The sequence below is a fragment of the Dipodomys spectabilis genome, unplaced genomic scaffold (genome assembly GCF_019054845.1).
Source record: "Dipodomys spectabilis isolate Male_0828 unplaced genomic scaffold, ASM1905484v1 ptg000375l, whole genome shotgun sequence".
Taxonomy (NCBI): Eukaryota; Metazoa; Chordata; class Mammalia; order Rodentia; family Heteromyidae; genus Dipodomys; species Dipodomys spectabilis.
In genome coordinates this window covers 1,157,893-1,184,799 of record NW_024871052.1, presented here as the reverse complement: position 1 = coordinate 1,184,799, position 26,907 = coordinate 1,157,893, and the positions used below count along the sequence as shown (strand labels likewise).

Here is a 26,907-nt window from a genome sequence, read left to right as displayed (position 1 = left end):
CTGGGTCCTCAGGGGCAGATCTGGGGAGCCTTGGTACCATCATAACCCCTGGTCATGTGGAGTCTGAGCTTCCCTCTTCCCCTGCCTTTGTGGGCTACATCATGGGTGGGGTCCCAGGGAGTCAGATTTCATAGGCACCCCCAGTTCCCACAGGCAGGGAAGCCCCCCCACCCCCTGACATCATAGCAAGCCCGCAGAGGCCAGCTCTGAAAAGCTGTGTTTTAATGGGGTTGTCGTGGCTTTGGAGGGACTTCTAATCAAAGGTGTCTAACATGTCAGAGGTATCCTCAGGCAGGTCCTCGAGCATCAGGGCCAGCACGTTCACGATCTCATAGTAGAGCTCTTGAAGCCTGGAAGGTGAAGCGAGAGGGGACACCTGAGGCCGGGCAGCGGGTTGCAGGCCGGCCCCACCACAACATACACCTGGCAGGTGTGGGATCAGACTGGAGTAAGGTGTTTTATTTGTCATGGGGCTTAAACTCTGGGCCTGGGCGCTGTCCCTCAGCTCTTCAGCTCAAGGCGAGCGCTCTGCCACTGGAGCCACAGCGCCACTTCCAGTTTTCTCATGGTTCATTGGAGATCAGAGTCTCACGGACTTTCTTGTCCAGGCTGGCTTTGAACCGAGATCCTCAGATCTCAGCCTCCTGAGGAGCTAGGATGACAGGTGTGAGCCACAGGCACCTGGCTTGGAGTGAGGTCTTGAGAGTCAGAGGCGGTGGGCTGGCACTGGGCAGGAGGCAGGGGCTGGGCATGCATTAAGTTACCCCGTGTATCAGGTAGGAGACAGATCCCTGGACTGCTTTAGGAACTGTGTGGTGTGACAGATACAGCCTGCTCCACATGGAAGACAAAAGCGGGCCTTCCCTGCTTCCTTCTTCCTTTACGTTTCTCCAGTCCCCAAAACTCTCCAAGGGGCTCTCACATTAAAAAAGTCCACTGAGAGCCGGGCGCCAGTGGCTCACACCTGTCATCCTAGCTACTCGGGAGGCTGAGATCTGAGGATCATAGTTCAAAGCCAGCCCAGGCAGGAAAGTTCATGAGACTCTGATCTCCCATGAACCACCAGAAAACCGGAAGTGGCGCTGTGGCTCAAGTGGTAGAGCTCTGGACTTGAGCTGAAGAGCGCAGGACAGCGCCCGGGTCTAGAGCCTTACATACTTTACCATTGTGTCATCGACACAGTGGCTGTCGTGGGACAGGTTGGGAAAGGGGCTCTGACCAGTCCAAGGTCACACTGGAAGATAGTGGCAGCACCAGGCTAGGGCTCCCCACTAGCTACCCAGCACCCCTCTTTCTGCCCCCTGAGAAGGGGGAGGAGTAGGGAGATGCAGGGCGCCCCAGCCGCAGGCCTGCCTGTTCAGCACACAGCCCCTAGGGTCCCCCCAGCTCCCCTAAACCTGTCATCAAACCCCTTGTTCTCCGGGAAGGGTTTAGCCCTAGACACCTCCCCAACCTCCAAGTCCGGGGCACGGGAAAAGGCTGGGGCTGACTCTTGTGTTTGTTTCTCGGGACCAGGGTCTGAGCCCAGGGCCTGAAGCTTGCTAGCCAGGCGCTGCACTGCTTGAGCCACGCCCCCAGCCCCTCAGGACTGACTTGTTGATGGTGATGTCCTGATTGTCCAGGGTGGACAGGTAGATGTCAATGAAGGACAGACTAGTGCCGAAGTCATCCAGCACCATGGGGTCCGTGTGCTGCAGCGTCTTCTTGAAGTTCTCCACCAACTCGCCAAAACTCTTGTTGGAGCTTTTCTAGAGAAGGAAGAGAGACATGAGAACGGGGACAAGGAATGCTAAAGCTCAGTGACAGCTGTCACCCTAGCTCCCTAGGAGGCTGAGGTCTGAGAATCGAGGTTCAAAGCCAGCCGCGGACAGGAAAGTCCAGGACATACTCACCTCTAATTAAAAAACAAACAAACAAAAAAAAAAACCTTGGAGGTGAAAAAGGTCAGGGACAAGCCAGGGTGGCTCACGCCTGCAATCCTAGCTACTCAGGGGACTGAGATCTGAGGATCACGGTTCAAAGCCAACCTAGGCAGGAACATTCATGACTTTTATCTCCAATGAACCACCAGAAAACCGGAAGTGGCGCTGTGGCTCAAGTGGTAGAGCGCTCGCCTTGAGCTGAAGAGCTGAGGGACAGCGCCCAGGCCAGGAGTTCAGGCCCCATGACCAACAAAAAGAAAAAAGACTCAGGACACACACACACACACACACACACACACACACACACACACACACACACACACACACACACACACACACACACACACACACACACACACACACACACACACACACACGGCTAAGATACCCAGAGATCTGGGGAATCCTCTACAATACACCCCAGAAGTTTATCCTGACCCTTCTGAATCTCTCATGGATGAGGCAGCATCGTGAGCCACCAGCCCTAAATACAGGAGGCCAGGGGTAAACTGAGGCACCTGTGAGGGCCCCGTACAGCCCCTTGGGTATGGTCTAGACAGACGTCTCCACCCTGGAGAGGCACAGGAGGGCTGTTCTGGTGGCGAGGGGACTCGGCAGGGCGGCCACAGCTGGACCGAGCACACTCAGGAAGAAAAGGGAAGCCACACCCAGGCGGCACAGACATGGCCACTCCTGCTCTGGTTTTCGACAGCTGGGAAGCTCAGGATGAGTGCCACCCGCCAGGGCCTCTGGAACCAGGTGAGCCCTGAGCAGCCCCAGCCCAGGGCCCAAAAGACCCTGTAGCCTGTCATGAGGCTGAGCTCTGAGGATCACAGTTTGAGCCTGGACCTGAAAGTCCCTAAGACACTTGCAATTAACCACCAAAAAGCCAGAAGTGGAGCTGTGGCTCGCGTGGCAAAGCACTAGCCTTGAGCACAAAAGCTCAGGGACAACATCCAGAACGTGAGTTTAAGCCCCAGGACTGCCCCCTTTCTTCTCCCCCGCCCCCCCCAAAAAAAAGCATCCCAGTAGAATTCTGCGCACAAAGGAGTGGGCAGAATAATGACCACATTTAACACCCCAATTGTAGCTTGGAGACACTCAAGACTACAGAAAGCAAAGCTTGGTGTGGAAAATACAAAGGAAAGATACCTGCTGTACCTAGAGCCACCCGGATCTGAGGCCCCTGTCCTCTGCCTGCCCTCCGCCGCCACTTCCCCGGCCATTCCCTCAGCCGCCGCTGCGTGTACCCCCTGCCCGTGGGTGACTCACCTGCGTCTGGATCAGCCTACTGACCCTCTCCTGCTGCCGCCGCAGGATCACCTGCTTCTCCTCCATCATGGTTGTGTGCCGCTCGATCATGAGCTCGCGCTTAAACTTCTTGATGGAGTCCTAGAGAGCCAGAGGCTGGCGGTGAGGGGCAGCTTCCCCTGCCCACTGTCCCCTCTCCTGGTCTCCCTCTCCCTGCCTAGCCTAGCAGGAAAATCTGTCCACAGCTCCCAACTCAAGCTGCCAACAATGGCTGTGTTGGCTTCCCCAGCTTAACTCTGCTTCGAGCAAAGGCAGACGTTTAGAGAAAAGGGCCGTGAGGGTGAGAAGGACCCATCTAGTGATCTCTGTGTGTGTGTGTGTGTGTGTGTGTGTGTGTGTGTGTGTATAATGGGACTTGAACTCAGGGCCTTGAACTCTCCCTTAGCTTTATCACTCAAGGCTGGCACTCTATGCTTTGAGCCACAGTGCCACTTCTGGTTTTCTGGTGGTTCACTGGAGATAAAGACTTTCCTGCCCGGGCTGGCCTTGAACTGTGATCCTCAGATCTCAGCCTCCTGAGTAGCTGGGATGACAGGCGTGAGCCCCCAGCATCCATTGAGGGACCCATTTTTGTCCACCTCCACATCCCATCCGGAGACTTGGCCTCCCCCGTGGCCTGACCCCTCTCCCCCACATCCCTCTCCGGGAGCACAGCCTCACCTCGGTATGCATTATCATCACCCCCACAAACATGTTGAGGAAGATGAAGGAGGCCAGCAGGATGAAGGTGATGGTGAAGATGCGGCTCACCAGGAAGTTCTGGTTGTCCAACTCTTCTTGCAGGTTTGTCCATCCGTCGACCTGCTCAGGCAGAGAGGGTCATGTTGAGTGCCAAGGCCCAGGACAGTAGCGCCTGGGTCTCACCCCTGCTAGTAGGGGGTGTGGCTGGGGGCTGACAAGGAGCTGCCACTGCTTCTAGACCTGCTTGGCCCCTCCCAGCCCAGCGTCCGGAGCCATCCCCAACCCCCTGCAGACTCTATTCTCAAAAATCTCCCATTTTCTCCCCAAAGACATTATCCCTTACCAGCCCACCTTGAAAAGAAATAAGCAAAACAAAACAATGAATGGAGTTGGAGGCGTGGCTCAGGCGTAGGACATCAGCCAATGAGCGAAAGCATAAGATACCGAGTTTGAGTCCTGGTTGTAGATGGATAAGGAGGAGGAGGAAGGGGAGGAGGGGGAGGAGGAGGAGGAGGGGGAGGAGGAGGAAGAGGAGGAGGAGGAGGAGGGGGAGGGGGAGGAGGAGGAGGAGAAGGGGGAGGAGGAGGAGGAGGAGCAGGAGGAGGGGGAGAGAGAGGAGGAGGAGGAGGAGGAGGAGGGGGAGGAGGAGGGGGGGAGGAGGAGGAGGAGGAGGAGGAGGAGGGGGAGGAGGGGGAGGAGGAGGAGGAGGAGGAGCCACCAAGCACCTGTGGCTCACATTTGTCATCCTAGCTACTCAGGAGGCTGAGAGCTGAGGATCATGGTTCAAAGCCAGCCCGGCCAGGAACATCTATGAGACTCTTATCATCAATAAACTACTCAGAAAAAGCCAGATGTGCTGGGCGCTGGTGGCTCACGCCTGTAATCCTAGCTACTCAGGAGGCTGAGATCTGAGGATCGCAGTTCAAAGCCAGCCCGGGCAGGAAAGACTGTGAGACTCCTATCTCCAATAAACCACCAGAAAACCGGAAGTGGCGCTGTAGCTCAAGTGGTAGAGTGCTTGCCTTGAGCTGAAGAGCTGAAGGACAGCGCCCAGGCTCAGAGTTCAAGCCCCACGACCGACCAAAAAAAAAAAAGAAAAGAAAAAGCCAGATGTGGAGTTGTGGCTCAAACAGTACAGTACTAGCCTTGAGCACAAAGAGGCTCAAGGATAGTGCCTGGGACCTGAGTTCCAGCCCCAGAACCACCAGGAAAAAAAAAAAAGTAAAGAAACAACAAGAACAATACTCCATTCTTTAGGACTCCCACTGAGCCTAAAGACTTCAGGACTTGGCTCTGCAGACTTCTCCTGGGTGGCTTTGTGCCAGTCCATTTTCAAAAAGGCTTTGTGCTACGAGTCTCATTTATAACTTCATCCAAAGGGAGCATCGTGTGAGAAGACTTAGGACCCAGTACCACGTGTGGAAATGACTTAAAGAGGTCCCAGGATTAGAGACAGCACTAGCTCTCTCCTCACCCGCCGGCCTGCGGGGTCCCAGGGTACCAGTTCTCAGTGACCCCAGAATCAATGGAATGCCCAGACCAGGGGGAAGGACCACCTCCCCCCCCCATTCCCGCCCTGCAGCCCTGCAGATCTGCATGGTCTCCCTGCAGCCCTGCAGATCTGCACGGTCTCCCTGCTCCGGGGCCCTGCCCACCGCCCTGCTCTTCAACAGTACCGTGGCCAAGCTGAAGAGGGTGAAGAAAGCCACGGCCAGATTGCCCCAGTTATCCAGGTCGCCCTTGTCCGAGACTCCGAACAGGCAGAAGCCCAGGATGGAGAAGATGTACATGAGGATGAAGAGTAGCGTGAGCACGGAGGCCACAGTGTAGACCGTCTGTCCCACGGCCGTGATGAGGGTCTGCGTGGAAGGGAATACGGTCATCAGGCATGCGTGGCTGGCTGAGCCAGCTCAGAGGCCTGGGGTCCCCTTTGCCGGGCACACAGCTGTCCTTAGCCCCTGGTGGCAGGGAGATCTCCAGTGAGTGCTGGCAGAATGAATGAATGAATGAATGAATGAATGAAGTGGATCAGAACTTGTATGTCCTGGGGGCCACATCTGTCCAGCAGTAGCATCTGCCTTCAGCTGCCTGGGGTGGCCTCCCGTCCATACCACAGATGCCCCTGTGGTCATCCCAGGATGCAGCAGGCTCGAATGCTCGGCCCCAGGCCCAGGGGTCTGGGAATTGCCCTGCATTGGCCATGGAGAGGGCTCCAAGGCATAGGTTTCCCGCTCTTTCTGGGCCTGGCCTTCTCTGGGCCTGGCCTTCACTGGCCGGTCCTCAGCTTGTGACCTCAGCCTTCCCCGCTATGAAATGGGGCAATTGTCTCACCACCCCCTATAGGGCTGGCTGAGACCCGGGGAACAGTGTATGGAGCCTCCAAACCTAGAGTCTTGTAGAGAGCAGATACAATCTCTCAATTGAGTGCATGAAGGTCTATCTGTCTGTCTGTCTATGTGTGTATCTATCTATGTATCTATCTATGTAAGTATGTATCTATCTATGTATCTATGTGTGTATCTATGTAAATATGTATCTATCTATCTACCTATCTATCTGTCTGTCTAATTGTGTGCGCACGCTGGGCGTGTGTGTGCTCATACGCACTCCTAGGGCTTGAACTCAGGGCCTAGGTGGTACCCCTTAGCTTTTTCACTCAAGGCAAGCGCTCTACCACTTTGAGCTCCACTTCCAGCTTTGTGGTGGTTCATCGGAGATAATGGTCTCACAGACATTCCTGCCGGGGCAGGCTTCTAACTGTGATCCTCAGACCTCGCAAGTAGGATGACAGGCGTGACCACCAGTGCCTGGCTCCAGTTTGGTTTTCCGTCCACCTTCCTTACTTCTGCTGCTACTAGACACCAGCTCTGATACCCAGCACCTCAGGCACTCATCACCTTTCCTTCAAGGAGAGAACACAGGGTCATCTATCCCTAACCCCCCCCCCCCCCCAACAACAAGGGGAGGGGTGTGGAGAAAAGGGGATCGTGACTTGATGTACCCTGAGAAGTCTCCAACCCCCAGCCATGGAGGGAAGCGTTGCTTGGAGGTGTGGGAGGCCATCACAGGAGCCCAACAATGGCTGCAGGTAACAGGGATGAAAAGATACAGAGAGCTGCGGGCTGGGAAGGTGGCTCGGTGGTAGAGCGCTTGCCTTGCAATGCATGAGGCCCTGGGTTCGATTCCTCAGCACCACATAAGCAAAAAGAAAAAAAAAGCTGGAAGTGGCACTGTGGTAGAGCGCTAGCCTTGAGCTGAAGAGTTGAGGGACAGTGCCCAGGCCCAGAGTTCAGGCCCCATGACCGGACCCAAAAAAAAAAAAGAAAAGATACAGAGGGTTAGGTGCCAGTGGCTCATGCTTGTCATCCTCGCTACTCAGGAGGCTGAGATCTGAGGATCGCAGTTCAAAGCCAGCCTGGGCAAGAAAGTCTGTGAGACTCTTATCTCCAATAAACCACCAGAAAACTGGAAGTGGTGCTGTGGCTCAAGTGGTAGAGCGCTGGCCTTGAGCTGAAGAGCTGAGGGACAGGACCCAGGCCCAGAGTTCAAGCCTCACGACCAAAAGAAAAGACACAGAGGGGTCAATGATTACTTCAGAGGCCACACAGCAGGATTTGAGAGGAGTTGGGCAGTCCTGTAAGGTTGGGACACCCTGCATCAGAAGAGGAGGAAATCCCAGGTGCAGGCATGTGCGGGCAGGGCTGGGGCACGTGTGTGGGCAGAGAGGGGCACAAAGAGTCCTAGGCAGCAGAAAAGATGGCCCCGAGAGAATACGCAGAGGGGATGAGAGAGGGGGCAGGCTGCAGTCCGGAGAAGACAGCGCCAAGGGCCAGGCCAAGAAAAACAACACCCGGGAGAGGTCAGGTGGGAGACACAGGAAGCAGGGACGAAGGGAGCAGGGGGGATGAACCCTGGACCTAGTGACAGGGAAATGGCCAGCCACCTTGTGCAGGCCACTTCCTGCCAACAGAAGGAAGAAACAGCCCAGAAATGGGCCAGGAACAAGGAAGGAAGAAGAGGCAAGACTGGACACAGACACAGACAGACAGACAGACAGACACAGACACACACACACAGGCAAGCAAGAAAAGAGTGACTGCATGAACACACAGGCCCCGCCCCTTCCTCCACGGCTGCTCCCCCACAGAGTTGTCTGTGGACCTGGCACAGGGTAAGATTTGTTCTGGAAGCTTCTGGGGCAAGGAAAGGCTAGTCACCCCCTAATCTCAGCACTTCAGGGGAATTTGGTGGAGTGGAGTTAAGAGGCTACCCCCAGTTCAAGTGCCTGGGTCACCTCAGAGAAGAGGCAACAATACCTCTGCCATCTTTGTTTTGGGGGGAGAGGGAGATGTAGCGTCTATTCATTTCACTATTGTCTTTTTCCTTTGGCCCTTTGCCTCGTCCTATCTACATTTCAGATTTCTACTTGATGTTCAACGTGCTTTTATTTGCTTTTTTTTTTAATATGGAAAAGATGACACTGTCCCCCAAGAACTGGAGATAAATGGGAGTTGAAAAAAAAATAAAGAGAGGAGAAGAGAGGGAATGGGAGAAGCAACCAAATTTTAGCCAAGTCAGACGCTGGTGGCTCACACCTGTCATCCTAGCTACTTAGGAGGCTGAGATCTGAGGATCAGGGGTTCAAAGCCAGCCCAGAGCAGGAACGTCTGTAAGACTTATCTCCAATGAACCACCAGAAAAATGGAAGTGATGCTGAAAGTGGTAGAGTGCTAGCCTTCAGCCAAAATTGCTCAGGGACAGCACCCAGGCCCTGACTTGAGGCCCCAAGACCAACAAACACCAAAACACCCACTTTTATCCAGTGGAGGAAGCAAGCTATATGATCCAAGTTACCGAGGCCTGAAGAGGCCTAGGCCTGTAAGACAAGTCATCTGTACTATCAGAAAGTCAGTCACTGTGGCCCAGTGGGTTTGGGAGAGAATTATAGAAGGGGAAACATTGATCGAGATGCTTTGTACTCATTTTTTTTCCCCAGTCCTGGGGCTTGAACTCAGGGCCTGGGCACTGTTCCTGAGCTTCTTTTGCTCAAGGCAACAACTCTGTCACAGCACCATTTTCAGTACTTTCTGTTCACGTGGTGCTGAGGAATCAAACCCAGGGCTTCATGCATGCGAGGCAAGCACTCTACCGCTGAGCCACCTTCCCAGCCTGCTTTGTACTCTTAAACTTGACATATTAAAACCCTCTGTACGACTACTTAAAGAAATAAAATGAATAATGATATAAAAGCGGAACATGGGGGCTGGGAAAGTGGCTCAGCGGTAGAGCGCTTGCCTCGCATGCATGAGGCCCTGGGTTCGATTCCTCAGCACCACATAAGCAGAAAAAGCCAGAAGTGGCGCTGTGGCTCAAGTGGTAGAGCGCTCGTCTTGAGCTGAAGAGCTGAGGGACAGTGCCCAGGCCCAGAGTTCAAGACCCACAACAGACCAAAAAAAAAGCAGACATATGGAAGCTAGGAAAGAAGAAAAAGGAGGAGGAGAAGGAAGAGGAGAAGGAGGAGGAAGAGGAAGAGGAGGAGGGGGAGGAGGAGAAGGAGGAAGAAGAGAGAGGAAGAGAAAGGAAGAGGGAGCCAGCCTCTCCTCAGCACAGGAAGGGGGGGGATCACATGACCTCTGTAGTCGGACATACCTTTCAAACCTTTTCAACTGTCAGCTGACCCTATTTAACTGCCCCACGGTCTTGGGCCTCAAGGTATTCATCTGTAAAGTGGAGCTTCCAACACCTATCTTAGCACTGTTTTCAGATTAATTGAGATGATACTGGCTCAACCTGCCACACACCGGAAGGGGAAGCCAGCAGTGGGCTGGTAACTTCCTCCGAGGCTGGTGGGCCTCTTCCCTGCCCTCAGGCCCTGAACACTCACCCTGATCCCTCGGCTATAGGGGATGAGCTTGAGAATGCGCAGGGACTGGATGCCGTCCGCCACGTTGAGGTAGCGGTAGTGTTTGCCCTTGATCTTGCGGAGCAGGTAGGGGATAAAGATGATGATGAGGATGACTACATCCAGCAGGTTGTAGCCGTCCTTCCAGTAGTCGAGGGGGTCCACATAGACTTTCAGGCAGAACTCCGAGGTGCAGATGGACACAAAGATGATTTCTGAGATCTGCAGGAAAGGCAGGGTTGGAGACATCAAACCAAACATGGAGCCCTACATCCTGGCCCTCTCCATCCCCACCAGGGCCTCGAGGTGGGTCTCACTCTCCTCCCCTTCTGTACCTTTCCTGGCATTGAGCCTGGAGCTAGGCTGGACCCCAGGTACTTTGAATGGATAAATAAGTGGATGGATGGGTAGATGAGTGGATGGATGGGTAGATGGGTGGGTGGATGGGTGGATGGATGGATAGATGGGTGAGTGGATGGATAAGTGGACAGATGGGGTAGATGGATGATGGGTGGATGGATAGATAGGTGGGTGGAAAGGGTGGATGTATGGATGGGTAGATGTATGGATGAATGAATGGATGTATGGATGGGTGGATTGATGGATGGGGGATGGAAAAGGGGGATGGATGGATGGGTGGATGGGGTAGATGGATGGATGGATGGATGGATGGATGGATGGATGGGTGGATAGATGGGTGGGTGAATGGATGGATGGGTGGGTGGGTGGATGGATGGATGGAGCGTGGATGGATGGGTGGACGGATAGATGGATGGGTGGATGGATGGATGAATGGATAAATGGATGGATGGGTGGATGGATGGGTGGATGGGGTAGATGGATGGATGGATGGATGGATGGATGGATGGATGGGTGGATAGATGGGTGGGTGAATGGATGGATGGGTGGGTGGGTGGATGGATGGATGGAGGGTGGATGGATGGGTGGACGGATAGATGGATGGGTGGATGGATGGATGAATGGATAAATGGATGGATGGGTGGATGGATGAATGGATAAATGGATGGGTGGGTGGATGGACGGATGGATTGGTGGGTGGGTGGATGGGTGGATGGGTGGACGGATGGATAGGTGGATGGATGGATTGGTAGAACAGACCCTAGTCAATGCTCAACACATCAAACCATCTGACTATAAGGATCCCCAGAGAAGGTTTCAAGCATTCTCAGCATGAATATACAGTAAGTCCACCTTATATTTTGGACTTATTATATGCAGTTTTGACTAAGCATAGTCAAAAATAAACAAATAAAAGGAATTTCAAGCCAGACATTGGTAGCTCATACCTGTAATACTAGCTATTCAGGAGGCTGAGATCTGAGGACTGTGGCTCAAAGCTAGCCCAGGGAGGAAAGTCAGTGAGACTTGTAGCTCTAATTAACCACCAAAAAAATTAGAAGTGGTGCTGTGGCTCAAGTGGTAAAGTGCTAGCCTTGAGCACAAAGAGGCTCAGGGACAGCACCCAAGCCCTAGGACCAGGAAAAAAAAAGGGAGGAAATAAATAAATAGACTTGATATCTTTTTCTTCCCCCCCTACCTCTTTCGTTCCCTCCCTCGCTCCCTCCCTTTCTTTTTTGTATTGAACTCAGTACCTCATGCTCTACCACCTGAGCCATACTTTCATCCATATGTATTTTTAGTCATAATTTTTATTATTTTTAAGTAGTTGTACAGAGGGGTTACCATTGAATAATTCTGATTATAACTATAATGCATCTTTTCTTTTTTTCTTTTTTTTTGTCGCTCCTGGGGCTTGAACTCTGGGCTTGGGCGCTGTCCCTGAGCTCTTCAGCCCAAGCGAGCACTCTACCACTTGAGCCACAGTGCCACTTCCGGTTTTCTAGCAGTTTATTGGAGATAAGAGTCTCACAGACTTTCCTGCCCAGCTGGCTTTGAACTGCGATCCTGAGGTTCTCGGCCTCCTGAGTAGCTGGGATGAGAGGCGTGAGCCACCAGCGCCTGGCTATTACAATGCATCTCCATCTATAGTCCTTTTACTTTTACATCAGCTCTCACTCAAGCTTTTGCTGGTCAAATGCCTAATCATGTGCTAAGCAAGCAGTTCTAGGAACTGGGAAATTAATGGATGCCATAGAAGTGCCCTTCCCCACTGCCCCCCCCCCCCGACCTCCCCAGAAACCTACAGCCTAGAGGGGAGCCAGAAATGCTAAAACACACAAGAAGCATGCTATTTGGGTAGGAAGGAGAATAAGCCAGGGAAAGTAAGGAAGGGGTTTCAAAAAAGCTGGTCAGTCGCTGGGCGCTGGTGAATCATACCTGTAACCCTTGCTAGTCAGGAAGCTGAGATCTGAGGATCGAGGTTCCAACGAACCACTTAAAAAACACAAGTGGTTGCCGGGCGCTGGTGGCTCACGCCTGTAATCCTAGCTACTCAGGAGGCTGAGATCTGAGGATCGAGGTTCAAAGCCAGCCCGGGCAGGAGAGACCGTGAGACTCCTATCTCCAATAAACCACCAGAAAACCGGAAGTGGCACTGTAGCTCAAGTGGTAGAGCGCTCGCCTTGAGCTGAAGAGCTGAGGGACAGCACCCAGGCCCAGAGTTCAAGCCCCACGACCGACAAAAAAAAAAAAAACACAAGTGGTGCTGTGGCTCGATGTGGTAGAACGCTAGCCTCGAGCAAAAAAAACAAACTTACAGTGTCCAGGCCCTGAGTTCAAGACCCCATGGCCAACCAAGAAAAAGAAAAGGTTGTACAAGTCGTTATATGGAAAAACGAACTTTACAACTTTGGTGTGTGTGATGGGGGGGTAGGGGGTACAGGAAGGGATGGGAAGGGGAAACAAAGGAGGAGGCAACAATGCTTGATAAGAAATGTACTCATTACCTTGCCCATGTAATTGTAACCTCTCTGTATGGTATTTTCACAATAAAAAATAAAAGAAAAAGAAAAGAAAAAGAACAGGTTAGGAAGACTGGGAGTTTCACATGCAGCGCGTGTGTGAGCATGCAGGTGTGTCATGTTCCTTTCTCAGAATGCCATTGGTTATTCTTGGTCTGATGGCTAAGTTAGCTTCACGGTGTGCCTTGTCTCTGTGCGGCAGGTGGGCTGACGCACTCCACCAATGCAGAGGCTTTGTATGCAGAGCGCTGTGTCTTCCACGCACATAAAACCACCCACTGTAGGCTAGATGGAAGCTGTTTCTTTGTTTTGGTTATTTTTGTTTTTTTGGTTTTTTTTTTTGGTCGGTTGTGGGGCTTGAACTCTGGGCCTGGGCGCTGTCCCTCAGCTCTTCAGCTCAAGACAAGCGCTCTACCACTTGAGCCACAGCGCCACTTCTGGTTTTCTGGTGGTTTATTGGAGATAAGAGTCTCACGGACTTTCCTGCCCAGGCTGGCTTTGAACTGTGATCCTCAGATCTCAGCCTCCTGAGTAGCTAGGATGACAGGTGTGAGCCACCAGCACCTGGCCCTTTCTTTCTTTCCTTCTTTCTTTCTTTCTTTTTCTTTTTTTTTTTTTTGGTCAGGGAGGAAGCTAGAAATCTTAAGCTGCTAAGGCAATGATTTGTAGTTCGTATGGCATAAAAATGGACACACCAAGTTTATTGGAGGGGTTTTTTTCCTTGTAAGATTGTGTCAGCTAGATTTTCAAATTTGTAAGTATTATGTTATATATATATCATTTTAGTATATACTATATTAGAATTATATACATGTATAATATATATATATATATATTATGTACTTACCTTTTTTAAGTGATCCAGGTCTTCTACTTATTTTGATTGTTTCAGGGAGAAAGTTTCTTATTTTGGAACTAGATCTAGATCTAACTTTTGACTTTCTTGGTTCTTCCCGGCCCCCTGCCCTTTCTTCCTCCCCTCCCCCCCACCCTGCCACCCCCATCATGGGGTTTGAACTCAGGGCCTAGGCGCTGTCCCTGAGCTTCTTCCACTCAAGGTTAAACACTACCTCTTGGAGCCATGGCGCCCCTTCTGGTTTTCTGGTGGTTAGTTGGAAATAAGTCTCATAGGTACTTTTCTGCCCTGGTTGGCTTTGAACTGTGATCCTCAGATCTCAGCCTCCTGAGTAGCTAGGATTATAGGTGTGAGCCATCAGTGCCCAGAGGTACTTTGAATGACTTGAGTCTGTTTTTATTTTTACTGTTTCTGTTTTTACTTTTGCTATTTCCTTCATTCTACTAGTTTTGGTTTTACTTTATCCTGTTGCTCTTGTTGCTCCTTTCCCAAGATTTCAGTATATCTGTATATGTACTGAATATATGTGTTTATATATATTCTCTCTATATACATATATACTGGCAGTGCTGGAGATTGAATGTGTATATGTTCACATCTAAGCTAGGCAAGTGTTCTACCATTGAGTTTTATCCCTTTATTGTTTTTGTTTTTTTTTGATTGGTTGGTTGGTTTGGGTTTTTTGTTGTTGTTTTGTTTGTGTTAAGTTCTTACTATGAAATTCAGACTTGCCTCAATTTATGATCCTCCTATCTCAGTCTCCTGAAAGCTGAGATTTTAGGCATGTTTCATGATGTTAATTATTGACTTAATTGAGAAAATTCACATACTATATAATTCTTCCACTTTAAAGTTTGGGGTACCAATTCCTTTGTGTGTGTGTGCTGGTCCTGGAACTTGAACTTGGGGGGCCTGGGCACTGTCCCTGAGCTTCTTTTGCTCAAGGCTAGCACTTTTCCACTTGAGCCACAGTTCCATTCCTGGCTTTTTCCTTTTTTGATAGTTTAGTGGAGATCAGAGTCTCACAGACTTCACTACTAGAGCTGGCTTTGAACTGTGATCTTCAGATTTCAGTCTCCTAAGTAGCTGGGATTATAGGCATGAAATACCAGTGCCTGGCTCCTTTTGTTTTTTTTATTGTAGTGAATAGGTAAGACACATAGTATAAAATTTACCCTTTTAAATATTTGGAGAGGTACAATCAAGTGGCATTGTGTATTCAGTGTCATGCCTTCTTTATCCCAATCAGAGACTTTCCACTCAACCCCTCAAGTCTCTGGCAAAGTATTCTGCTATGAAGTTGCCCATTCGAGGTGCTTCAGGTAAGTGTAACCATAGAGCATTTGTCCTTCTGTGTCTGGCTCTCACTTAAGTTCTCATCCACATTGTAGCTCATCCGAATTCCTTTTTAAAGCCTTGTTAACAGTCCATCTTATGCACGCATCACTTCTGTGTATCCATTCATGTTTGTGGGCATCTGGGTGGCTCTTACCTTTTGCCTATTATAAATAAAGCTGCTGTACTCAGAGGCACAAACATCCGTTGGATTCTTGCTTTCTGTTCTTTTGTCCATGTACACAGAAGCAGGATGACTAGATCTTTTACCTGCTTAACCCCTTCTCTCCATGGTGTTTGGACCATTTGACGTTCTTACAAGCAACACACATCCGTTTTCACAAACGTTTGTTTATAAAACTACAGCAAACAGTCATCCTATTGGGTGAGACATTGTACATTGTTGTGTCTTGTTTTGCTGTACTAGTAGTGGGGCTTGAATTCAGGGCCTGGGTGGTATCCCTTAGCTGCTTCTACACAAGGCTGGTGCCCTACCATTTGAGGGCCACACCACTACTTCTGGTTCTGTCATTGGTTAAGTGGAGAGAAGAGTCTCACAGACTTTCCTGCCTGGGCTGGCTTTTTAAACTATGATCCTCAGATCTAAGCCTCCTGAGTAGACAGAGTTATAAGGCCTGTCATTGTGTTTTTAATTTGCATTTCCCAAAGGACTGGTGATGCTGATAATTGTTTCATAGGCTTATTGGCCATTTGTAATATCTCTGGAGAAATTATCTTTTCAAGTTCTTTACTCCTTTTTCCATCTAGGTTGTTTTGTTGTGAGTTTTTATTGTTGGTAGTACTGGTGGTAATGGGGCTTGAACTCAAGGTTTGGGCACTTTCCTTGAGCTTTCCTGCTCAAGGTTAGTGCTTTTATCACTAGAGCCACACCTCCACTTCCAGCTTTTTGGTGTTTAATTGGAGATAAGAGTTTCTGGGGCTTTCCTGCCTGGTCTAGCTTTGAACCTGGGTCCTCAGATCTCAAACTCCTGAATAGTCAGAATTACAGGTATGAGCCACTGATGCCCAACAATAAGAGTGTTCTTGGATGAAACAAATTATTTTAATGTTGACAAGCCTAATTTTTCTATTTTCTTGCCTAGGTGTTCATTTTCCCCTCTACTCTTTACCCAATCCAGGGTGATTACAATTACGGTCTGTATTTTCTTCTAAGAGTTTTAGCTCTTATACTTAGTGTGTGTGTTTCCTTTCTTCTTATTTTGGTCAGTTGTGGGGCCTGAACTCTGGGCCTGGGCGCTGTCCCTGAGCTTTTCAGCTCAAGACTAGCACTCTACCACTTGAGCCACAGTGCCACTTTTGGTTTTCTGGTGGTTCATTGGAGATAAGAGTCTCACGGACTTTCCTGCCCAGCTGGGTTTGAGCTGCAATCCTCAGATCTCAGCCTCCTGAGCAGCTAGGATTATAGGTGTGAGTCACTGGTGCCCGGCATGTTCAGGTTTCTTTGGGGTTCATTTGTATGTATGGTGTGAGGGAGGGGTCCAACCCGACTCTTGTACCTGTGGATTACTCACACAATTTGCTGGGACAATTCGATATCCTCATAGAGAAGGTGAAGAATGGTGAAGATGGAGAAGGTTGGAGACTGTTCTTCCTCCATCCAGTGGCTTTGGCAGCCTTGTCTAAAACCAACTGGCCATCGATATTTGAGCTTATTTCTAAATTTTCAGTTTCGATTCCACTGTACTGCCAGTCACTTTTGATGCTCTCATTTTCTTGCTTTACATTTTCTGTGCTGAAGTATCTTAAATACGTTGCTTCGTTATTATTTAAAAGAAAAAAAAATGTTTGGGGGGGTCCGGTCATGGGGCCTAAACTCAGGGCCTGGGCGCTGTCCCACAGCTCTTCGGCTCAAGGCTAGCACTCTACCACTTGGGCCACAGTGCCACTTCCAGCTTTTTCTGCTTATGTGGTGCTGAGGAATCAAAGCCAGGGCCTCATGCATGGAAGGCAAGCGCTCTCCCACTCAGCCACCTTCCCAGCCCCAAGAAAATTTTTTTGAAGCAGTTCTTAACTAGGTAGCCTAGGCTGGGCTTGAACTCACAAACCTCCTGCCTTTACCTCTTATGTGAGCGATTACGGTCAACACTCCAGGGTTCCATTGTTTCATTTGGCATAAAGTTTTACCAGAGCAAAATCTGATAACTTCCTTTTCCTTACTAGCCACATTACAGTTTCTTCCATCGTGTGTGTATGTGTGTGTGTGTGTGTGTGTGTGTGTGTGTGAGCACGCGCACGTGCGTGCATGCATGTGCATGTGCACACCAGTCCTAGGACTTGAACTCAGGTCCTAGGCACTGTCCCTGAGCTTTTTTTTTCTCTCAAAGCTGGTGCTCTATCACTTGAGCCACAATGCTACTTCCGGTTTTCTGGTGGTTCATTGGAGATAGGAGTTTCATGGAGTTTCCTGCCTGGGCTGGCTTTGAATGGAGATCCTCAGATCTCAGCCTCCTGAGTAGCTAGGATGACAGGTGTGAGCCACCGGCACCCAGCTCAAAATATATTTTAAAAGTCCTTAGGGGGGCTGGGAAGGTGGCTCAGTGGTAGAGCGCTTGCCTTGCATGCATGAGGCCCTGGTTCAATTCCTCAGCACCACATAAGCAGAAAAAGCTAGACGTGGTGCTGTGGCTCAAGTGGTAGAGCACTCTCCTTGAGCTGAAGAGCTGAGGGACAGCGCCCAGGCCCAGAGTTCAGGCCCCACGACTGACCAAAAAAAAAATCCTTAGGATTCTTTTCTCTATGGGAAAATGGCCCCCCAAAAATGCCTTCAAAACCTTACAACATTTTCAGAAATAAAACGGGCCTGCTCCTCCCGCTTACCTCAAATACCCTGAACAAGCGGTATCGGATGTCATAACTGGTCCACAAGACCATGAAAAAGGCATTGAGGGAGATGGTGGTGATGATAAGTGTCCTGAAGATGCGGCTCCCTATGACCTTCCTCATGAACGCCTGGCACTGATGGTCTCGCCTCCTGGGAGAAGGGGAGGGGAAGGTTTGGTTACCATAGGAGAGCTACATTCCCACAATACACCCAACGAAGGGATGAGGGACAAGGGAACATAAACACATGCACGTGCAACTCCTCCTCCCTCCTTTGTTTTTTTTCCAGTCAAGGAGAACACTCTAGCATTTGAGCCAAAGCACCATTTAAGGTTTTCTGGAGATGAGTCTCATGGAGCCCGGCACCAGTGGCTCGCGCCTGTCATCCTAGCTACCCAAGAGGCTGAGATCCTGAGGATCACGGTTCAAAACCAGCCTGGGCAGGAAAGTCTATGAGACTCTTATCTCCAATGCACCACCAGAAAACAGGAAGTGGCGCTGTGGCTCAAGTGGTAGAGTGCTTGTCTTGAGCTGAAGGGCTGAGGGACAGCGCTCAGGCCCAGAGTTCAAGCCCCACGACTGACCAAAAAAAAAAAAAAAAAAGTCTCATGGACTTCCTTGCCCGGGCTGGCTTTGAACCTTGATCCTCAGATCTCAGTGTCCTGAGTAGCTAGGATGACAGGCGTGAGCCACCAGTGCCGGGCTTCCTCCCTCGTTCTTATGCCAAAGAATCCTGTCTTTATTTATTTGTCATGGGGCTTGAACTCTGGGCCTGGGCGCTGTCCCTCAGCTCTTCAGCTCAAGGCTAGTGCTCTACCACTTGAGCCACAGCGCCACTTCCAGCTTTTTCTGTTTATGTGGTACTGAGGAATGGAACCCAGGGCCTCATGCATGGGAGGCAAGCGCTCTACCACTGAGCCACCTTCCCAGCCCCTCCTCTGTCTTTATTCACTGGGTCAATTTTTTTTGTGTGTTCCAGTACTGAAACTTAAACTCAGGGCCTGAGCACTGCCCCCGAGCTCTTTCGTTCAAGGGTAATGCTCTACCACTTGAACCCATAGCCCTGCTTCTGGCTTTTTGGTGGCTAATTGGAGATAAGAGCCTCATGGACTTTCCTGTCTGGGCTGGCTTCGAACTGTGATCCTCAGCTCTCAGTCTCCTGAGAAGCTCTGATGACGGATATGAGCTGCCAGTAGACGGTGTAGTCAACCAATTTTTGTTTAGTGATGACTACTGTCAGGTAATACAAGGACACAATGTAAACACTATTAAATATTCTCAGTCCATAAGGAAAAACTAATAGCAAGAAGTGGAGGTGTGGCTTAAGTGAAAGCCTTGAGTGGAAAGGCTGAAGGACAGCACCCAGGCCCTGAGTTCAAGCCCCGGGACAAAAAAAAAATATCTAAGAAAAACCACTAGGCCAGGCGCCAGTGGCTAACACCTGTCATCCTAGCTACTCAGGAGGCTGAGATCTGAGGATCAAGGTTCAAAGCCCACCCAGGCAGGAAAGTCTAGCATGACAGGAGTGACCACAGGTGCCCGGCTCCTCAGCACAATTCTTAGCAACAGAGGGAGTGATTTACTTCAGATTCTTGATTCTTGAATGGACAGCCTCAGATGCGATATGTAACAATGAACCAGAAGCTTTTTTCCTAGATTCCTTGTCCACATGGTGGGTCATTGTTCAAATTTTCAAGCTTGACTCCTCACTTTGGATCATGTGACTGAAAAAAAAAAAATCTCCGCTCAGGGATCCCTCCCGTCTGGACTCCAGGGGGCAGCAGAGAGGGGTCCACCAAGGGAATCTCTGCTTTATGAGGTCACTGCCTGGGCATTCCAGAGGCCACTGGTCTGCAGGCCTGTCCTCGGATCCGTCTTCTCACTGATGGTAGTTGCTTCTGTACAGCAAGAATACGGACTGGGCAGAAGCAAGGAACAGGAAATCAGAGGTCAGGAGCGTATCCAGGATCCAGTCAAATCATCCATCTCTTCACCTGGATAGGTGGGCACGGGGCATCCTGACATGAGAAGCCCAAAGACCACATGTGCTCCAGCAGCAGCAGCCCACACGGGCCCACGGCCTGGAGGGCATTTCTCTAGCAGGACACAGCTGGGCATGTGGTGCACGCCTGTAATCCCAGCCCCAGCAGTCAGCAGGCATGGCAGCTTGGGAAATCCTCTTCTGACCAAGGAGCTGGTTGAGACACCAACCCACACATTACAGCTGAACACTGTAATGGGTCTCCATGTTGCAGGGGCATCTCACAGAACTCAAGGTTCAACAGTGTAGTTCTGGCCGGGATTAGAAAGCCTGTAGACCCGTCCATCCTCACACTGTAGCTCCACGCACCGATGGAAGTCAGGCTAGTGCTCAGACGCCTCAACCGCCCACACTGTTTTCCGCCTCTGTCCAAATCATCAAGAACCGCCCCCCCCCCCCCCACTTATTCTTATTGATCCAGGGTTCCTAAACCCTAACAAGTCAGAAAGCTAACTACCATTTCCAGAACTTCCATTAATTTCGCTTGAGAAAAAGACACTGTGAAAAAACTGTGCTGGCCCTGGCTTATCATCTGTGGAGGTCATCTGAGGGGGTCATAGGTCATGTCTGTTTAATTCCTCTCTAATGATCGTTCAGAAGGAAGGAGGAGGAAAAACAAAAGCTTCCCACATCAGAGAAACCACCATCATCACACAAGGGGCAGGAACAGGCTAGCGCCCGGGGGCCTCCATCTTTGACAACGTCTCTTTCAAGATGCAAAGTCAGTTACTTGAAGCAAGTCTGGAGATTCAGTCTGCCTGACTTCCCCACCTGATGGAGGCTCTCTGCCTCTCCCTAGTATAAAGTTTATGAGTTCCAGCAGATACAACACCTTTCACATAGACTTGGGTCAAACCCTCACATGGATGCTAATTGGTAACCATGTGCCCAGAAGAGCCACATCCAGCCCTCCCCACGATTCTTCCCGTCCTCCATGTTTCCACAGTTATCAAACACAGTCCCTGAGGATTACGGTCAAAGGGATGGCATTCATGATCCAGTACAAGGAGTTAAGGGACACCACAGAGGAACAAACCAACCCAGAAGGGAGAATATTCTACCTCTGTCAGTGGAGGAGTGGGGGGAGAAGAGCCTTGCTCTAGGCTCAGCATTTGAGATGGTGGCATTGTAGCATGTATGATAACCACGGCTTCCCTGGGATGCTTACTGAAGGGCAGAGGGTCATGCCATGCTATCTGGAATTTGCCTTCAGATGCCAAGTTTGGTTCCCACCTGGGGCATGGGGTGGCCGGGGAGGGCCAGGTTGCTGCTTCTAACAGAATCATTCTCTGGCCTCTGAAGTTGGATGTCTTACAAAAATGATCCTCATTAAACCTTGAAGCTGTGAACTCACGGTTCAGGGGTCACAACCTGTAAATGATGAAAAGCATCCTCAGCTCCTCCCTAGCTCTGTGAGTTCAACAGTGACGGTGGGTGCTTGTGCCAGTGCATCTTCCTGCAAGCTGTCTTCTCCTTCAACAACAACAACAAAATACAACCAAAAGCCTGGCACCAGTGGCTCATGTCTATAATCCAAGCTACTCAGGAGGCTGAGATCTGGGATCACAGTTGCAAGCCAGGCCAGAAAGTCTGTGACACTTATCTCCAATTAACCAGCAAAAAACAGGACTTTGGAGGTGTGGCTCAAGTGATAGTCGGCCTTGAGCAGCAAAAGCTAAGGGACAGCACCCAGGTCCCGAGTTTAAACTGCAGTACTGGCACACACATGTGTATGTACACACACACATACACAGTTTTCTCAATATTTGTGACTTCTGTATTGTAATTAAGTACATAAGTTACAACAGCAGCTAAGAGCCAAAGCAACGTTAGCTCCCTAAGAATTACTATATAACAAGTTGTCATGTCGAAAACGAACTTTATAACTTTGGTGGGGGGGGAGGATTGGGTGGGGGGTGGGGGTGGGGGGGAGAGGCTGGGAAGGGATAGGAAGGGGAAACAAAGGAGGAGGCTACAATGCTTGATAAGAAATGTACTCATTATCTTGCCCAGGTAATTGTAACTCCTCTGTACAGTATTTTCACAATAAAAAAATAAATAAATAAATTTAAAAAAAAGAATTACTATATAACCCAATTATGATTCTTTTTCTAACGTATAGCTATTCTCTAACACATCTATAAAAATCATGATTTTGAATTTCTGGATTATAAAGCGTGTGAACATTCTCCTATCCCAACTTTTGGTCTTTAAAAACACGACTTCTATAACTTAATAGTTACCTGGGTTGGTTTATCGTATGTATGTGAATAGATACAATGAAAAAATGCCTCAGGCTCAGGCTTCGGTCATTTTGTATTTAAGTACTGATTATACAAAACGTAAAAATGCTAATGGGTTTACAACGCCGTCTGTTGGTGTGAGGTGCCCGCCACAGCTTCTCGCCTGTGCTCAGCACGGATCCACGCACGCGAGGGGGCGGTCACACCGCAGCGGCGGCTTTCTCAATAAACTGCGCCAGCTTTACATCTCTCCTGGTCAGCCCGCCGCAGTCATGGGAGGTGAGAGTTATCTGGACCTAAGAAAAGGACAAGTGGATTTCAGGGCCCTGGAATTCTCCTTGGGTGGCTCAGAAGACAATCTATTATTCAGCGATCACATTTGAGACTGGTGGGATTATACGATTTGGAAAACACTGCGTCACGAATAAACCCAGTGAACGCCGGGGGCCAGCAGCCACCCAGGATAAAAAGGATGAGAGAACTCGGCCGCCAGGGTCTCAAAGCCTTGCTTCTTGTGGGGTGGGGGGCTTGGGGGGCAGCCATCAAGTTCCATTTGAACTCCAATAGTCAAATTATACTATTTTAAGGCTACTGAGAAAAACCAAGTTTCCAAATGTAACATCTTAGCAATCATGTTAGGAAAGCACATTTCCAAATAAGGGAAGGGGAAGATTCTTCTTGTTGTTATATTTTCTTAGTATCAATTAGTTGTAAAAGGGGAGGAGGGGGCTTTTCATATAGAACATTGCTTTTTTTTTTTGTCGGTTGTTGGGCTTGAACTCTGGGCCTGGGCACTGTCCCTCAGCTCTTCAGCTTAAGACTAGTGCTCAACCACTTGAGCCACAGTGCCACTTCTGGCCTTTTCTGCTTATGCGGTGCCGAGGAATCGAACCCAGGGCCTCATGCATGCAAGGCAAACGCTCTACCACTGAGCCACTTTCCCAGCCTAGAACATTGTTTCTTAACCAAAAAATAAAAAATAAAAAATTAGGGACCAAGAGAAGCCAATTAGGAAAGAAAGATTCATCCTTATATTACGATACTTTATTATTTTTTTTAAATTACAAACATGAGCCGGGTGCTGGCAGCCTTTAATCTTAGCTATTCAGGAGGCTGAGCTCTGAGGATCACAGTTGAAGCCTGGGTAGGCAAGCCCATGACTCTCATCTCCAATTAATCACAGAAAAATGCTGAAAGTGGTGCTGTGGCTCAAGTGGTAGAGTGTTAGCCTTGAACAAAAATGAGCCTAGGAACAGTGCACAGACCCTGAGTTCAAATCCCAGGATTGGCCAAAAAGAAAAAATAATTATAAACATGGTAAAGTTTTCTTTTTCCAAAGTGTACATAAAAAGAGAATATAACTCCTCAAAGACTCCAGATGACAGACATTCCAAACAAGTGACCACAGACAAGGACATCTTCGGGAGAGAAGCTTCTTCTTACTCTGCCCTAAAACTTCGTAGTCTGTCCTGTGTCTGCGGAGTTGAACAAGCATTATGTAAAGTACAATGAGCTTAGTGAGGCTAGAGTGTCCTACCTGCTACCATTTCCTTCAAGAAATCACTCTCAATTTGAACATTTCCCCAATGGCTGGTGTCCAAGTATAATTTAGAAACCTAACCTGGCCCAACTCTGTCATATTCATTCTAGGAGGCGAGCATGAGCTCATTCACCATGCTTATAAATGGTCATTGGAGATCAGAGTCTCACGGACTTTCCTGCCCTGGGCTGGCTGTGAACCGTGATCTCAGCTTCGGACTGGGTTACCTTGTTGCACACCTTGAACACAAGCAGACTGGGTTACCTTGTTGTACACGTTGAACCATTCGGGGTGATGGTTCATCTTCTCCGCCTGCAGGGCCACTCGAGACATAAAGCCAAATGCCTGCAGGGAAAAAAGAAGAAGATGACGACGAAGAAAAGGTCAGGATAACTGCATCCAGTGTCCTGGGCCCTGGAGAAGTGTGCAGGGGGGGCGGGAGGGGGGGAGGAGGCGCGAGGAGGGGAGCCAGGCAGCACAGTGCCCTGCTGCTCAGCAGGAGGCGGGGAACAATCAGCCTCAAATAAACAAACCAGGAAATTGGTCTCACCCACTGACTGGTCTGGACTGTTTAATTGTCCTGGGGCCTAGCACAGGAATGCCTCCCCCCCTTCTTCCCCATCCCCTCCCCGGCAGTCCCCTCCCTACCCCAGCCCTGGGTGTCTCTACCTGGCCTCAGGCCTGAGCAGGCAGCCACCTTGCCCACAGCTCTGTTGCTTTTGTTTTGGGGACTGGGTTGCTAAGGCACAGAACACACAGCACAGTGCACAGCGCGAGGAAGGCACTGGCAGGCAGGCAGGCAGGCAGGAGCTACGGGCTTCCTTACCGCACCTCTCAGTGCAGGAACGGAGGCTCGCCCGCCCCTCGGCTCCCCTCCCCACTGGCAAGGGGGCGGGGCTGCCTGCTGGGGTCCTTGGCTGGGGCCCACACTGTGTTTCAGGGGACAGCGCTGGCCCTCAGGCCTCAGTGAAGAAGCAAAGGCAGCCCGGCCACAGGCTACCGCGTGAAATGCAGCAGAAGGCAAACTTGCTCTGAGAGCAAGAAAAAGGAAAAAATTTTGTTTGCTTGCTTGCTTTCCGATTTTTATGAGGGTGATTGCCGACAATAGCACTGTGAGAGGGCGGAGCACCCCTGAGACTCAGGTAATGGTCCCAGGCCCACCCACATGAACCAATATTTAACTTCATTACCCTATCCAGAAAACCCTACCTGACGTCAGCGGGGCCACTGCTCTGCTATTGGACTCTAGAGTGCGTTTCCTGCTTAGCAGAAAGACAAGCCAGGCCATCTTTTTATTTTTATTTTTTCCCCATTGGTGGTGGGGCTTGAACTCTTGGCCTGGGCGCTGTCCCTCAGCTCTTCCGATCGAGGCAAGCGCTCTACCGCTTGAGCCACAGCGCCACTTCCGGTTTTCTGGCGATTCATTGGAGATCAGAGTCTCCCGGACTTTCCTGCCCAGGCTGGCTTTGAACCGTGATCCTCAGATCTCAGCCTCCTGAGTAGCTAGGATGACAGGCGTGAGCCACCGGCGCCCGGCGCCATGCCATCTGAAAAGATCCCACACCACTGGTCCCTGGGGTTCCCCACCCACAACCAACGCTATTTGGGATAATGACTTCCATTTTGACATTCCCACAGAAAAAAGCAAGTAAAACTCAAGCAAAATCCATCGAAACCACGTATGGAATTGTCTGTGGAAGGACAACTCACTTTCTTGACACCTCTCACTGCATCTCATGTCCAGATCACATGCAAAGGTGAGGCCGGCCCAGAAAGCCTGATTACTGAAACAGAATTCACCTGCATTGATAAGATGCAGTGAGTATTTCTCCTCTACCCTCTGCCTAAAGTGCCTGCTTTTGCTAAGCATTACTAGAATTACAAGATGAATGATCAACACGGACTAAAAAATAAGAAGAGCCTGGACTTTTGGACCAGGGGCTTCTGGATTCAAATTCTGACTGCTATTCAGCTGTCATGTGACTTAATTCCAAACCCTAGTTTTTTTTGTTTTTTTTTTTTTGGTCCGGTTGTGGGGCCTGAACTCTGGGCCTGAGAGCTGTCCCTCAGCTCTTCAGCTCAAGGCTAGTGCCCTACCACTTGAGCCACAGTGCCACTTCCAGCTTTTTTCTTTTTGCTTATGTGGTGCTGAGGAATCGAACCCAGGGCCTCAGGCATGCAAGGCAAGCACTCTACCACTGAGCCACCTTCCCAGCATCCAAACCCCAGTTTTCTAACCAGTAAAACATGGATGATTAAAAAATAACCAAACAAAACACCTCGTTGCTGGGTGCAGTTGGCTCACACCCATAGTCCTACTCAGGAAGCTGAGATCTGAGGACTGCAGTTCAAAGCCAGCCCAGGTAGGAAAGTCTGTAAGAACTCTTAGCTTCAATTTAGTACCAAAAAAAAACCAGAAGTGGAGCTGTGGCTCAAGTGGTAGAATGCTAGCCTTGACCAAAAAAGCTCAGGGACAGCGCCCAGGCCCTAAGTTCAAGCCCCAGGACTGACACACACACACAAGCTTTTGTGTAATCATTCTAATTCAAGATGTGGTAACATATATAAAGGAGTGCTCGTAGCACTTGGCAAAGATCAGATTAGCTGTGGTATATGCTGCTGCTGACTGCATAAGCCTTAAAAAAAAATTAACAAAAACTGCTTTCCCACAGGCCTGAGAATCTGTTGCTATCCCCCAGAAAAGTGACTTCTTTCTCTTTCCAGTTAGTCACAAATAGAGGCTCAAACGCCTATATCCAACAAGCAGATCAGGGTACTCTGATACTCGCTAATTGGGGAAACAGTTTAAAGCAAGAAATCATGAGGGCACTGGCCAAGTTCCTAAGCCCAACCATGCTGTCCTAAAAGACCCAAAGTGATGCTGAGACTCTCCTGCCATCTCCCCAGAGCCATGTGGACACACATGTGCACCTCACGTCTGGCCATTAGCCCCACTTCAGTGCAGTAGCAAAAATCTGTTTATTCGGGCTGGGAAGGTGGCTCAGTGGTAGAGCGCTTGCCTTGCATGCCTAAGGCCCTGGGTTCGATTCCTCAGCACCACATAAGCAAAAAGAAAAAAGCTGGCAGTGGCACTGTGGCTTAAGTGGTAGAGTGCTAGCCTTGAGCTGAAGAGCTGAGGGACAGCGCCCAGGCCCAGAGTTCAGACCCCAGGACCGGATCCCCCCCAAAAAATCTGTTTATTCTAACAAGTACATGAGACTTCATTAAAAGGAAACTCTCACAGCCTAGGGGGCATATGGACTGGAACTAAAGTATCTACCTATCTAAGTACGTGTGTGTGTGCGCGCGCGCGCATACCAGCTCTAGGATTTAAAGTCAGGCCTTAGGCACTG

At 49.9% G+C, this 26,907-nt stretch overlaps 2 protein-coding genes across 3 annotated transcripts in view; both read right to left on the bottom strand.

Moving 5' to 3' along the window:
- Window positions 1–253: 253 nt before the first annotated feature.
- On the bottom strand, window positions 254–19,411 carry Catsper3 (cation channel sperm associated 3). The gene is made up of 8 exons (XM_042667121.1): window positions 19,314–19,411; window positions 17,728–17,881; window positions 9,799–10,038; window positions 5,591–5,773; window positions 3,894–4,034; window positions 3,195–3,314; window positions 1,594–1,748; window positions 254–350 (listed from the first exon to the last, which is right to left on the bottom strand). Exons 1-8 carry the CDS (start codon window positions 19,409–19,411, stop codon window positions 254–256), a joined length of 1,188 nt encoding a protein of 395 aa, XP_042523055.1.
- A 2,664-nt stretch (window positions 19,412–22,075) lies between these two features.
- The window catches only part of Pcbd2 (pterin-4 alpha-carbinolamine dehydratase 2), a 51,886-nt gene continuing 47,054 nt past the window's right edge, over window positions 22,076–26,907 (bottom strand). For both annotated transcript variants that reach the window (XM_042667100.1, XM_042667102.1), the window contains exons 3-4: window positions 23,819–23,899; window positions 22,076–22,310 (exon numbers count right to left, since the gene is read on the bottom strand). In XM_042667100.1, the coding sequence (XP_042523034.1) occupies window positions 22,215–22,310; window positions 23,819–23,899 (177 nt within the window). In that variant the 3' untranslated portion in view covers window positions 22,076–22,214. The remainder of the gene's footprint in view (window positions 22,311–23,818; window positions 23,900–26,907) is intronic.

Coding starts and splice junctions, on each gene's coding strand:
- Catsper3 (XM_042667121.1), bottom strand. CDS start 19,411: ATGACCCACCATGTGGACAAGGAATCTAGGAAAAAAGCTTCTGGTTCA. Junction 10,039..17,727: donor GCTTGTTCAGGGTATTTGAG/GTAAGCGGGAGG, acceptor CCTTTCCTGCAG/ATCTCAGAAATCATCTTTGT. Junction 351..1,593: donor CAGGACATCACCATCAACAA/GTCAGTCCTGAG, acceptor TTCACCTTCCAG/GCTTCAAGAGCTCTACTATG.